Source organism: Sinohyriopsis cumingii, chromosome 11 (genome assembly GCF_028554795.1).
Source record: "Sinohyriopsis cumingii isolate HCF-2022 chromosome 11, ASM2855479v2, whole genome shotgun sequence".
Taxonomy (NCBI): Eukaryota; Metazoa; Mollusca; class Bivalvia; order Unionida; family Unionidae; genus Sinohyriopsis; species Sinohyriopsis cumingii.
In genome coordinates, this window is record NC_142971.1 from 62,078,123 (window position 1) to 62,094,088 (window position 15,966).

The 15,966-nt window shown below is 34.7% G+C and overlaps 1 protein-coding gene across 2 annotated transcripts in view; it reads left to right on the top strand.

Annotated features, from left to right (window-relative positions):
* The window catches only part of LOC149788554 (uncharacterized), a 70,265-nt gene that overhangs the window by 41,569 nt on the left and 12,730 nt on the right, over window positions 1–15,966 (top strand). For both annotated transcript variants that reach the window (XM_089974587.1, XM_089974584.1), the window contains exons 3-5: window positions 2,560–2,807; window positions 9,340–9,493; window positions 12,659–12,823. In XM_089974587.1, coding sequence (XP_089830713.1) covers window positions 2,560–2,807; window positions 9,340–9,493; window positions 12,659–12,823 — 567 coding nt within the window. The remainder of the gene's footprint in view (window positions 1–2,559; window positions 2,808–9,339; window positions 9,494–12,658; window positions 12,824–15,966) is intronic.

The window sequence follows — 15,966 nt, forward strand, 5'->3', positions numbered from 1 at the left end:
GGAAGCCATGACATAGTTAATTTAATTCATTGCATGACGCTTGGGGTGTTGGGTGGAGGGTAAGGGAAGTACATGGACAGTATTAGTTTGACATTATTATGTTTAACAAAGATTTTTTCCTGGGAATTTAACTCTACTGGCTATAGACCAGAATAACTTTTGGGATGGTCTGTAGTCCATCATCCATTGTCTGTCTAGCTCTTGGGATCGTTTGTAGACCATCATCCATTTTCTGTATAGCTTTTGGGATTGTCTGTAGTCCATCATCTATTGTCTGTCCAGCTTTTGGGATGGTCTGTAGTGCATCATCCATTGTCTGTCCAGCTTTTGGGATGGTCTGTAGTCCATCATCCATTGTCTGTCCAGCTTTTGGGATGGTCTGTAGTCCATCATTCATTATCTGTCCAGCTTTTTGGGATGGTCTGTAGTCCATCATTCATTGTCTGTCCAACTTTTGGGATGGTCTGTAGTCCATCATCTATTGTCTGTCCAGCTTTTGGGATGGTCTGTAGTCCATCATTCATTGTCTGTCCAGCTTTTTGGGATGGTCTGTAGTCCATCATTCATTGTCTGTCCAACTTTTGGGATGGTCTGTAGTCCATCATCCATTGTCTGTCCAGCTTTTGGGATGGTCTGTAGTCCATCATTCATTGTCTGTCCAGCTTTTTGGGATGGTCTGTAGTCCATCATTCATTGTCTGTCCAGCTTTTTGGGATGGTCTGTAGTCCATCATCCACTGTCTGTCCAGCTTTTGAGATGGTCTGTAGTCCATCATCCATTGTCTGTCCAGCTTTTTGGGATGGTCTGTAGTCCATCATCCATGTCTGTCCAGCTTTTGGGATGGTCTGTAGTCCATCATCTGTTGTCTGTCCAGCTTTTGGGATGGTCTGTAGTCCATCATCCATTCATTTGTTAGCCCAAGTTTGTTCTTGCCACTTCTCCTAAACTACTTACAGGGAATGCCATGGAACATTATGCACAAATTCATCCCGTGGTCCACTTAGCCTTAAATGAAAATGGTGCAACTCAGACATCCAATATGACAGTCTTGAAAATCACTGCTTCTCTACTGAATAGATGGTCATATCAGCATGGGGTTTCACTGATAGATTTTTTATAATGTCTAGTTGGTTCTGAATGAAATTGGCATTGATCTGATATCTAATGTGTCCACCACAGTGACCATCTTGAAAATCTTGTTACTGCTACTATTTCTGAATGAACGGTCATTGTGTTTTCACTAATAGACTTTTTATTATGTCTAGTTTAAAAATGGTTCTGATTTGATGTCCTGCATGGCTGCCAAGGTATCAATCTTGAAAACCTCATCCTGAATAAAAAGTTGTATTGATTTTTGGTGGTTTTCACCAGAAGACTTCCTATGATGGATCTAGTTGGTACTAAATGAAAATTGTGCTGATCTATTGGCCGTTATGGCCACCAGAGTGACTATTTTGAATTTTTTAATTGTTTCTCCTATGCATGGATCACTATTTGTCCTGAATGGATGGTCATATCAACATGGAGTTTTCACTGAAAGACTTCTTATGATGTCTAGTTTTTGTTCCTCAAATGAAAATGGGGCAGATCTGATTACCAATTTGACTGACACAGATGTCATCTGGAAAATATCGTTATCACTACATTTATGATGAATGGCATGGGATTTTGACCAGAATACTTAAGATGCCTAGCTGGTCCAAAATGAAAACGGTGACAATATGATGTCAGATATGACTGCCACAGTGACCATCTTGAAAATCTGATTATTGCTAATACTCCTGAATATAACATTGCATTGGGGTTTTCACCAGAAGATTTCTTATAATGTCTAGCTTGTCCTAATGCCTACCACATTGGCCATCTTGAAAACGTCCCGTGTCTCCTTAAGGAGGAATGGTCATGTCAGCAACAGGTTTTGACTTCTTATGATATCATGTTGGTCATAAATCAATGCCACAATGACCATCTTGAAAATCTTGTTACCCTTACTTCTAGTTGAATGCTGGTCATATTGTCATTGGGCATTCACCAAAAGAATCCTTTTGATGTCTGGTTGGTACTAAATAGAAGTGGTGGCAATCTGATACTGAATTTGCCCACCACAGCATCCATCTTGAAAATCTTCACCAAAATGGAAATCATATCAACATGGGGTTTTCACCAGAAGACTTCTTATGATTCCTTGTTGGTTCTAAATGAAAATGGTACCAAGTTGACATCAGTATGTCCACCACAGCAGCTAATTTGAAAATCTTATTGATGAAGAATGTCATAGATGTTTTGAATGGAAGAAGTGGTCTTATCTTGAATTCCTGGAAATTATTTTCAGTCAGTAGTGCATTAGTTTCTTTGAGGGACATAATCAGTTTCAGTCATTTCATCCAAGTTGCAGCATTGCAGTATCCATTATGTGTATTACTATCATGTGATTTTGACCATGGTAGAGTCAACTGTATGATTTTGTATTAAAGTCCATATACTCTTATAATATTGGCAGGTGATACCTGGAGTTTCACATAAATCTTGTATGTTTACTGAACATTTTTCCTTGTTCAGTTTCTGTTGATGGTCCAGACAGTGTTTGCAGCGGCGATGCCTTTGAAATCAAGGAGGGAAATGAGCTGCAGATAGTTTCCAAGGGAATGGTCCAGAAAAGCATGTGCAGTGTCAGAATGAATGTACAAAGAAGCCAAAATTGCCGTGGTGTCTGCTTTGATCTGAGAAGTTCTAACTTTGCTGATTGCTACGCCAAGTTGATTACCACTGAAATTCATTTTGGAGAGTTGGTACCTGATGTCATTAAGGTATACTATAATCTTATATCCTGCTTTTATTTTAATCTGTTTAGAAATTTCAAAGAAAATGTGGGGTTATGTTATCATGTCTGTCCAGACAAGCATACACAAGTTTGTGTCTATATGAGTAATATCTTGGTCTGTTAGTATTGTCTTGGTCCATGTGAGCAATGTCTTGGTCCATTTGAGTAATGTCTTGGTCTTTGAGAGTAAAGTATTGGACTCGGTTAGTAATGTCTTGATATCTGTGATCTGTGAGTAATGTCTTGGTCTATGTGAGTAATGTCTTGGTCTGTGTGAGTAATGTCTTGGTCTGTGTGAGTAATGTCTTGGTCTATGTGAATAATGTCTTATTCTGTGTGAGTAATTTCTTGGTCCATGTGAGTAATGTCTTGGTCTGTGTGAGTAACGACTTGGTCTCTGTGAGTAATGTCTTGATCTCAGTGAATAATGTCTTTGTCTTTGTTAGTAATGTCTTGGTCTATGTGAGTATTGTCTTCGTCTGCATGAGTAATGTCTTGATTGGTGTGAGTAATGTCTTGGTCTATGTGAGTCATTGTCTTGGTCCATGTGAGTAATGTCTTGGTTTATGTGAGTGATGTCTTTGTCTCTGTGAGTAATGTCTTGGTCTGTGTGAGTAATGTCTTGATCTCTATGAGATATCTCTTGGTCTATGTGAGTAATGTCTTTGTCCATGTGACTAATATCATGGTCCATGTGAGTAATGTCTTGGTCTATGTGAGTAGTGTCTTGGTCAATGTGAGTAATGTCTTGGTCTATGTGAATAATGTCTTGTTCTATGTGAGTAATGTCTTGGTATTTGTAAGTTATGTATTGGTCTATGTGAGTAATGTCTTGCAACTCTTTATGCAGTTTAAAATAGATATGTAATACCTTGGGATCTGTTTGGGCGTGTATATATGCAGAACAGTTTTATGAGTTGACAAAAAAAAATTCAATGTCTCCTGAAGTTTTTTGTAGCATGTGCTTCAAGCAAGGATTGGTACATCATGGTGGTTCCAACTGTCAGTTGATATTTGACCCTTAACAAGATTATATTTAAGTACATGGGAGGGTTTTGTAACATGCAGATATGCATCCAGATGAACATTGTATTCATCAAACTGAATTTCATATCAGGTAACAAATAATGTTGATACTGTATATATGAAAAATTTGGCCACTTTTTACTGGTTTTGTCAATACATGGTATTGGTATGAAAAAAGGATGCTGCTGATTGTCCGTCCAAATCACCATTCTACCTCATCCAACTCTAGTTCTGATAAATGAGTATGACTCAGACCTGTGCACAACTAAGGTGTGATGTGTAAGTCTATCAAAGCCATTTGCAGTTTGACCATTAGCTTAGGTTATGGTATCAGCTTATTCCTGTCTTTCTGTGAATAATGCTTCATGAATTTGGCTCTGTAAAGTTACTATACGTGGTAGTGAAGGCATCTCTGTGATCTTTTCATCCATGTATTTTATTGTTATAGCATCACCATCAACGTAGTATTTGAGAGATGCAGCTGACATGCCAGAGTTTCCAATTCCTTCTATTTTGTTTAATTCAGACAGGTTTTTCACAATGGCACTACACAGCGTCAAAACAGCATCTTGAATGTCCACGTTTGATGCTTTAAGTTTTACAGTTCAGTCTTGAAAAATCACAAGATTACCCAGGTCAACATCAAGAACAATCTGGCTAGTATACTAGGTCAAATCCTCTTTGGTTGCAAACCTTCTCAGATCCACATTAGTGCCATGTCAGGTTGAATAAAATCCGTAAATGTTAAAAAGACATACTATTAGCGTACTTCTGAGTGACAATGTAAAATTAATAGGTGCATTGTGCACACAATGCTTTAGAAACAAGCTGTCCATATCTTGGTCCAGCCAGCCAGGTTTGTAATGTATATGACCCAGTGAGTGTCAGGTCCTATTGATGAATCCATTTTCATGATGCTGATTTCATTTCTATATGGGATTACTGATGCAAGTTCATCAATCATAAAGATGCCTCAGAGATATTCGATTTGCATTGTCTTAACCCTCATTTCTACCATTTATGCACTCCAATAGTAGCATCTTATCAGAGAGAATTACAGCGATATATCTTTAACCTATGGGAACGGGGGGAACAGGAATGGGATCACCCATGGGGATAAGATTTACATGTGCATAAAAGTGCATGGTGACCACAGACTTTTTTTAGAGGTCCAGGTGTTCCAGTGAAAACTTGTTTAAAGCCATGTAGAGTTCTGCCTTTTCCTGTAAATGTTTGACTTTAATCCCTTGACTAGTTTTCTTATATGACAACCCTTTGACTGAGCCACAAGTGTAATACTTGCTCAGTGGCAAGTAACAGAGGGTGGTTATTTGCTCTTGCCACACAATTGACACATGGTCAGTTGCAGCCTTTTGATTTATGATCAAAATGTTACTTAACTCATTCGGCCCCAAAGGTTTTTGTCATTTTTGCCTGAAATGTGCATAGGAAAGACATTTGGGAGGCTATTTCTGAATACATCTACATCATCTTTTAAGAGATTTTCCATGAGACTAATGCCTAGTTGTATTAGAAACATCATTTTCCATTGGTTATTTTGCTTGCGCATGAGCAGAAGCGTAAAAGTTGGAGTTCTTTTATTTTTTTATTATTATTTTTTTGGCTTAATGGACCATTCAGTTTTGTATGGAGACTGCAATTTATTCCAAATGCCCACCTTATCCTAGTTTTTGCAAAGAATCACCTGTCTGTGTGCAGTTAAGACTGGTATGCCTTAGATCTGAGGCCAAAAGGTCTAAAATCCGGACACAAAATCGCATTCCGACCTTGAGCGAATTTCGGGTGGAAAAAAAAAAATGAGTCTAAAAATTGAGGTTTTTCTCTGTATTTTGTAGTGCAACTAGAACTTCTAGATTTTTTGGTATCATTTTAGAGCTATATCTGTCTGCTTTTTTTAAATACCACCCACGTTGGTGTATCTTAAATGACCTTGATGCTGCAGATCTCAGAAGTAGGGTACAGCCTCATCACGCCTACAGATGGGATCGGGGCCGAATCGGTTAAAGAGCTCAAGCTCCATCTCTACATAAACACCTGCATATGGTAATAGTTTGTTCCTTTTTTTATTTCATATTTTGATACAAATAAATACACAATAAACAGTTCTTTTATTTACACTTCAACCACCAAAAAAATACACTTTTGCATTACATTAGTGTCAGCGTCAGCTTACATCAAAGCAGGTCAGGTTTATACACATTGAATATGATCAATTTTCCCTTTGTTCATGCACCAAGGTAACCGATCGTTAGGATTGACAGGTACCTGGCAGATGTTTATAGTCCTTTCTATAAGTTAATGGTTCTCATCTTGGACAAACTTTACGAGTTCTATCAGATTGGAATTGACATGTGTCGTATACAAAAATATGTGTATAAATGCATGTGGTATATGCGCGATTGTTAGTGTGTAAATGTGTGTGGTATATGTGTGATTGTTATTATATAAATGTGTCTGGTATAACTGTGATTGTTAGTATATAAATGTGTGTGGTATAAGTGTGATTGTTAGTGTATAAATGTGTGTGGTATAAGTGTGGTTGTTAGTATATAAATGTGTGTGGTATAATTGTGATTGTTAGTGAATAAATGTGTGTGGTAGGTGTGATTGTTAGTGTATGAATATGTGTGGTATAAGTGTGATTGTTAGTGTATAAATGTGTGTGGTATATGTGTGATTGTGTAAATGTGTGTGGTATATGTGTGGTTGTTAGTGTATAAATGTGTGTGGTATATGTGTGATTGTGTAAATGTGTGTGGTATATGTGTGGTTGTTAGTGTATAAATGTGTGTGGTATATATGTGATTGTGTAAATGTGTGTGGTATATGTGTGATTGTGTAAATGTGTGTGGTATATGTGTGGTTGTTAGTATATAAATGTGTGTGGTATATGTGTGATTGTTAGTGTATAAATGTGTGTGGTATATGTACAATTCACATACATAGCAATTCACATACATTGCAATTCACTTACATAGCATTTCATGTACATAGCAATTCATGTACCTAGCAATTCACATACATAGCAATTCACTTCCATAGCTATTCACACAAAGAACAATTCACATACATAACAATTCACATACATAGCAAATCACATACACAGCAATTCACATATCAATTCATGTACATAGCAATTCATGTACCTAGCAATTCACATACATAGCAATTCAGATAGTACTTCACATACACAGCAGTTCACATACAGAACAGTTCATGTACATAAAAATCCACGTACATAACTATTCACATGCATAGCAATTCACATACATACCAATTCACATACATAGCAATTCACATAGTACTTCACATAAGAACAATTCACATACATAGCAGTTCACATATATAACAAATCATGTATATAACAATTCACATACATAGCAATTAACATAAGAACAATTCACATACATAGCAATTCACATATATAACAAATCACGTACATAGCAATTCACATGCATAACAATTTACATACATAGCAATTTGCATACATTGCAATTCACATGTATAGTAATTCACATACATAGCAAATTCAGGTTTTCAGGGGTGTGGCAAATGTAATTTTGTTTTTAACTAAGATATTTTTCTTTTCTTAGAATAGTTATTATTGTATTTTTTTTTCAGATACAGTAATACAAAAATATAATTTAGTTTTATTTTGATATGAATCTGAGCAAGCTATTTTTCTAGCTAATGACAGATGGAAATTTAAAATAGAAATAAAAAGCCCAAGAAAATTAAGCTAATGTAACTATGGTAACTATGTAACTATGGTATATCATGGCACATATTGAAGTATGTTTGGAAATACCATGGTAACAAATTGTTTGTTGTACACAGCACTAGTATGTTATTGCTCACAAATGTGCAGAAATGTACATGGGTGTTTTGCAAGTTAAAATGTGTAGAAATGTACATGGGTGTTTTGCAAGTTAAAACGTGTAGAAATGTACATGGGGTTTTTGCAAGTTAAAATGTGTAGAAATGTACATGGGGTTTTTGCAAGTTAAAAGGTGTGTAGAAATATAGTATATGAGTAGATGTAAAAAATACATAAACATGTGGTATGTGTGTATTTATTGGCATCTGAAAATGTGCATCGAAATGTGAATGAATAGTCCTATCCTGATGGTAGTAATATCCTGATGGTAGTCATATCCTGAATGGATAGTCATATCCTGATGGTTGTCATATCCTGAATGGATAGTCATATCCTGATGGTAGTCATATCCTGAATGGATAGTCATATCCTGATGGTAGTCATATCCTGATGGTTGTCATATCCTGAATGGATAGTCATATCCTGAATGGATAGTCATATCCTGATGGTTGTCATATCCTGATGGTAGTCATATCCTGAATGGATAGTCATATCCTGATGGTTGTCATATCCTGATGGTAGTCATATCCTGATGGTTGTCATATCCTGAATGGATAGTCATATCCTGATGGTTGTCATATCCTGAATGGATAGTCATATCCTGATGGTTGTCATATCCTGAATGGATAGTCATATCCTGATGGTTGTCATATCCTGATGGTAGTCATATCCTGATGGTAGTCATATCCTGAATGGATATTCATATCCTGATGGTTGTCATATCCTGAATGGATAGTCATATCCTGATGGTTGTCATATCCTTATGGTTCTCATATCCTGATGGTAGTCATATCCTGATGGTTGTCATCATATCGTGATGGTAGTCATATCCTGAATGGATAGTCATATCCTGATGGTAGTCATATCCTGATGGTTGTCATATCCTGAATGGATAGTCATATCCTGATGGAGTTTTCACTAAAAGATTTTGTATGATGTCTTGCTGGTCTTAAAGAAAACGATAAACATGTGGTATGTGTGTATTTAGTAGTGTGTCAGATGTGCATAAACATGTGGTATATGTGTATTTATTAGTGTGTAAAAATGGGCATAAACATGTGTTATGTGTGTATTTATTAGCATGTAAAACAGTGCATGTAGCATGTGACATCTAAGTACAATAATGACTGTAAGTTGCCAATTAAAAGTAAAGATTTGAAAATGCAAAAAGTGAAGAATTACAGAAACATTTTAGGAACATTTCCCTATCCAAAAATCTAAACATAGGTACACATGCCTAGAATTTACCATCTCTTTGTAGTTGGAAGGACTAGTAGATAAAATAAATTAGTTGATGTGCTTAATCAGTCCTTCCCACAAAACAATGCCACACAACAAAATTAACTTGCGACTGGAGTATTGAAATTCTGAAGACTATTAGTTGGACAGAAAATTTACTAGTCTTGGGCTAACAGGATGCCACGAGTACTGAGTCCTGGCATATTTAGATGAAACATCAAGGTTATTAAAATTCTGTAAATGTATATAAAAATAGTACAAAAGGTAAGACAAATGTGAAATCTTGAAAGATATGGTTTGAATTTGTCAAAAATATTTGAAGAGTTTAGTAAAACACTATTTCCTATCTATACAGGAAGAAAGCTGCCAGAAGTCGATGGAAGTCCCATGGTGCAGCAGTGCCCACACACTCAAATTAGATTTTGTAATCGATGATATGGAAATGACTCCCAAGTATAACTTCAGTGCCACTGTGTACCCAAGATGTGGAGACGATGTTGTTTATCAACGTAATTATATAGCATTTGAATTTTACATTGTTAACTATGTTAGTTACAAGTAATAATGATAATAATAATAATCATAATAAAAAAATATTAATAACAATATTAAAACATGATGATTTTCCACTGAATGCACTCAAATTAACCAAGTAAGATATTCTGGCATTCATGAATATCGATGAAGATGATGATAATCATGATGATAATGATGATAAACCCTATAAGACACTGTTATTGCATGAACGATGATGATGATGAAGATGATGGACCTTATAAGACACTCTAGAATTGCATGAATGCTGCTGCTGCTGCTGCTGATGATGATGATGATGGACTGTTTAAGATATTGTAGCATTGCATGAATAATAATAATAATAATAATAATAATAATGCTTTATTTATATAGAGAGTGACCCTTTGGTCAAGGACTATTCTCCCTTGGGGCCCTCTTAAGGAGAGTATAACAATGCACATTATATGAAGATAGCAATAATTACTATTTTATTTTAACATGTTTAGTGTTAAAATACTAAATTCCATTATCTATTTGAAACACATACATGCTCATGATATCTCTTCTTAAATACTCTAATATTTTCAGCAGATTTTACATGCAGTGGAGGTTTGTTCCACAGAACTGTACCAGAGTATTGGAAGCTCTTTTAAATTGTTCTTGGTTTTGGTGCTAGAAAGTTTCCATGTGATATTGATCTCAACTGGCATTCTGTTGAAAAAGGCCTGAATAAGTCCTGAAGATACTCTGGTGCAGTTCCATGTAGACATTTATATAAAAGAACTGCCTTGTGAAAATCTATCTTGTCATATATTGTGAACCATTTAAGTTCTGTAAACAATGCTTTTGAGGGGATGATCATTAGACGCATCTAAAATTACATGTGCTGCTCGTTTCTGAAGTTTATAAATCCTCTCAAGCTGAGATTTAGCACAATTTCCCCATACATTAAAACAACAATCCATTGCCCGAAGAATATATAACTTGTATAGATTGTGAGTTTCCATAGGTAAATATTTCTTGATTTTGCTGAGTAGAGCAATTTTGAATGACAGTATTTTACAAAGCTTATCAATATGGTCATTCCATAATAAATTATTATCTATGGTCAGATCTACAAGCTTTTCATGTTTGACATTTTTTAACAGATGATTATTTATTGCAGGAGATAGTTCTGGGTTCCCTGACTTGTGTAGCTTTTGTGATGTCCCCAAAATTATACATTTTGTTTTACCTTCATTAATTACCATCCTATTTTGTTGTGCCATGTTTTGGACTCTAATAAGGTCTGAGTTTAATCTCATTTGGATAACCAGTATCAGAAATAGATGTATACAAGGTTGCATCATCTGCAAACAAATCTGTATTAAGTGGATTCATTATTTAATGGTAGATCATTGATATAGATAAGGAAGAGGAGAGGGCCTAAAACAGCGCCTTGAGGGACCCCTGAATGAACAGTGCGAGTTTGAGAGCTAATATTGCCAATGCTTACTTGTTGAGACCTTTGGTTTAGCTATGATCTAAAATAGTTTAAATAAGGATTATCAAACCTGTAACAGTTCAACTTTTGCAGCAGAATTTCATGATCAACAAGATCAAAGGCTTTCTTGAAGTCAAGGAAATCAATCTGAGTCAAATGTCCATTATCCATTTCCTTCAGCCAAAGATCAATTAATTTGGTAAGTTCTGTTTGGCATGAGTGCTACTTTCTAAATCTTGATTGTGCTTTTTAAAACTAGAGAGTATGTTTCAAAATATATCTTAGACTTGAATGGCTACATGCTTTTCAAATAATTATGACAGTACGGGTAGAATTGATATTGGTCTGTAATTTCGTGGATCCTCCTTTTCTCCTTTCTTAAAGATAGGTGTAACATTTGCACATTTCAGTGTTTCTGGAAAATTACCACACATTATACTTATAATAAGTTTATGATATGTGTTAATGACATTGTTATTACTGGTGCAGCAATTTTAAGAATTTGTGGACCAATGCCATCCAATCCAGAGGATTTATTATTATTCACCTTAATTAGCATATTAAAAACATTAGCTTCATTAACATTAGCTATTGAAAAATAATTAGCATCAGGAATTTGAGCTCTTATAGAAGAACATCAAGTTCAGTCGGGTTGTTTGTCTGGTTCTGAATACTGATACTGGAGATGCTTATGAAGAAGTTGTTGAACATTTCCACAATGTCTTGCACAGATGTTGCTATATCATCATTTTGCTTAAGTCTAGAGGGGAAAACAACTGTTTTTGGGTGGGTTCAGCTCTTTTATATGCTTCCAGTGTCTTGATACTCTTACTTTCATCAATAGCCTGTTTATAGTAGTTCTCTTTTGCCTTAATTATCAGGTGTTAATCTTTATTCCTCCACTTTCTACAGATTTTCACATCTTTTTTCTTATGGAAATTATGTCTTAGGTGCCTAGCCTCATTGATCTCAGGGGTAAGCCACTTGGGTGTAATTTGGTGTTTAACCCTTTTTGTTTAAATTGGGGCATGCTTGTCTGTCTGCATGTAACATCCGATACCATTTGAAAAAGGCAGTGTTGACATGAGCTATATTGCAGACTGATTGTAAGGATTTGCAAATTTAAATCATTTAAGAACATTTCCTCATCAAACTGTTTAAAGTCCCTTTATTGTATTTCAATGTGTTGACCATTTTTAGATGATTTCAGAACATGTCAAGTAATACAGACTGGGTAGTGGTCACTCAGTGCCTACACTGGCATATTAATTTCACTTTTGTTTTCAGGTTTATTAGTATAGACATGATCAATGATTGTAGCACTTTTATCTGTTACTCTAGTTGGGGTGTTAATTAACTGAGTAAAGTTGTAAGTTTCAAAGTGACTTATCCATATTAATGGTGGAGTTTTCATGTAGTCAATGTTAAAATCACCAAATATAATAGTTCTAAATCTTTCTTTAGTAATGCTTTAATGCTAGGTGGCCTGTAAACTGAACATAAGAGTATTGGCTTAGATTGGACAAGGGCTGTTTCAGTCCAGATACTCTCTACCCCAGTAGTCTCCAGATGATGATGATGATGATGTGTATTTATATTTGGTCAATTTATTTGAGTTGTAATACTGAGAAAAAGAACTTAGATTAGGAAATATGTCCCAATTTTGATTTTTCAGCACCTAGTAGAGTGGACATGGAAGAAAAGACAAGAATGTCTTTAATACATGGGATAGTTGTTGGAATCTGCTTGTGTTCGGCGTTCCTCTTGCTGTTTCTTGCAGCATGGTGTTACTACAAAAACCACCCCAACAGAGGGTATACCATGTCGTCTGTGTCCAAAGGTATGTAATTGGTGTTTATTTGTATTTTCAGTAAATTTGGAAATTAATGCAAGAGGGATATTACATGTCATGTAAAACAAAGCTACATTAAACAGTAACAAACTTGTTTGCAATATTTCTGTGCACAGTTATTTTTACTTCAAGATTTACATCAGCTGGATATGGGATTGTTTTTTTTCCAATTTAAAGTATTTGACTGGGTTTTTCTCTCATCAAATTATGCTGTTTCTAGATTGTTGATAAAACTTAAACTGTATACCATGTAAAAGACCATTCCCTAGTAATTAAAAAAATATTTGTTTGATTCAACGCTTAAGCAATTATTATTTTCTTGGACAAATCTCCAGATATGAGAAAGAAACTATGTACTTAAACCTTTCTTTTCTTTTTTCTTTTAAGAGAGTCATTTCCAAATGCAAAAAAGTTGTCAAATAAAATTAAAAAATTAATCTCTACACTCATTAAATTGAATGCATTGTACACTGTCTCATACTTTGCATAGAAGTACAGTAGAATATTGTACAGCCGAAATCATGGATAGAAACTTGTATGCATTGTGCACTGTGTCATACTTTGTATACAGTACAACCTTGTAAAACTCAAATCATGGATAAAAGCTTGTCTTCTGTTTCATGTGTTGTATTGAAGTACAGTTGAACCTAGTGTAACTGAAATCATGGATCTACAGTTTTATACTGTTTCATGCTTTACACAGAACTAAATAACAACCTAGTGTAACTGAAATCATGGATATACACTTTTATACTGTTTCTTGCTTCACATAGAAGTACATTACAGCCTTGTATAGCTAAAATCATGGATATACACTTTTATACTGTTTCATGGTTTACATAGAAGTATGTTACAGCCTAGTGTAACTGAAATCATGGATATACACTTTTATACTGTTTCATGCTTTACACAGAAGTACATAACAACCTAGTGTAACTGAAATCATGGATATACACTTTTATACTTTTCCATGTTTTACACAGAAGTACATTACAGCCTTGTGTAACTGAAATCATGGATATACACTTTTATACTGTTTCATGCTTCACACGGAAGTACACTACAGCCTTGTGTAACTGAAATCATGGATATATACTTTTATACTGTTTCATGCTTCACATGGAAGTACACTACAGTCTTGTATAACTAAATTCATGATATACACTTTTATACTGTTTCATGCTTCACATACAAGCACACTACAGCCTTGAATAACTAAAATCATGATATACACTTTTTTACTGTTTCATGCTTCACATGGAAGTACACTACAGCCTTGTATAATTAAAATCATGATATACACTTTTATACTGTTTCATGCTTCACATGGAAGTACACTACAGCCTTGTATAATTAAAATCATGATATACACTTTTATACTGTTTCATGCTTCACATGGAAGTACACTACAGCCTTGTATAATTAAAATCATGATATACACTTTTATACTGTTTCATGCTTCACATGGAAGTACACTACAGTCTTGTATGACTAAATTCATGGATATACACTTTTATACTGTTTCATGCTCCACACGGAAGTAAACTATAGCCTTGAATAACTAAAATCATGGATATACACTTTTATACTGTTTCATGCTTCACACAGAAGTACACTACAGCCTTGAATAACTAAAACCATGGATATACACTTTTATACTGTTTCATGCTTCACATGGAAGTACACTACAGTCTTGATAACTAAATTCATGGATATACACTTTTATACTGTTTCAAGCTTCACATGGATGTACACTACAGCATTGTATAACTAAATTCATGGATATACACTTTTATACTGTTTCATGCTTCACATGGAAGTACACTACAGCCTTGAATAACTAAAATCATGATATACACTTTTATACTGTTTCATGCTTCACATGGAAGTACACAACAGCCTTGAATAACTAAAATCATGATATACATTTTTATACTGTTTCATGCTTCACATGGAAGTACTCTACAGTCTTGTATAACTAAAATCATGGATATACACTTTTATACTATTTCATGCTTCACATGGATGTACACTACAGCATTGTATAACTAAATTCATGGATATACACTTTTATACTGTTTCATGCTTCACATGGAAGTACACTACAGCCTTGAATAACTAAAATCATGATATACACTTTTATACTGTTTCATGCTTCACATGGAAGTACACTACAGCCTTGAATAACTAAAATCATGATATACATTTTTATACTGTTTCATGCTTCACATGGAAGTACTCTACAGTCTTGTATAACTAAAATCATGGATATACACTTTTATACTATTTCATGCTTCACATGGATGTACACTACAGCATTGTATAACTAAATTCATGGATATACACTTTTATACTGTTTCATGCTTCACATGGAAGTACACTACAGCCTTGAATAACTAAAATCATGATATACACTTTTATACTGTTTCATGCTTCACATGGAAGTACACAACAGCCTTGAATAACTAAAATCATGATATACATTTTTATACTGTTTCATGCTTCACATGGAAGTACTCTACAGTCTTGTATAACTAAAATCATGGATATACACTTTTATACTATTTCATGCTTCACATGGATGTACACTACAGCATTGTATAACTAAATTCATGGATATACACTTTTATACTGTTTCATGCTTCACATGGAAGTACACTACAGCCTTGAATAACTAAAATCATGATATACACTTTTATACTGTTTCATGCTTCACATGGAAGTACACTACAGCCTTGAATAACTAAAATCATGATATACACTTTTATACTGTTTCATGCTTCACACGGAAGTACACTACAGCCTTGAATAACTAAATTCATGGATATACACTTTTATACTATTTCATGCTTCACATGGAAGTACACTACAGCCTTGTACAATTAAAATCATTATATACACTCCTATACCATTTTTCATGCTTCACATGGAAGTACACTACAGCCTTGTATAATTAAAATCATGATATACACTTTTATACTGTTTCATGCTTCACATGGAAGTACACTACAGCCTTGAATAACTAAAATCATGATATACACTTTTATACTGTTTCATGCTTCACATGGATGTACACTACAGCCTTGTATAACTAAATTCATGGATATACCCTTTTATACTGTTTCATGCTT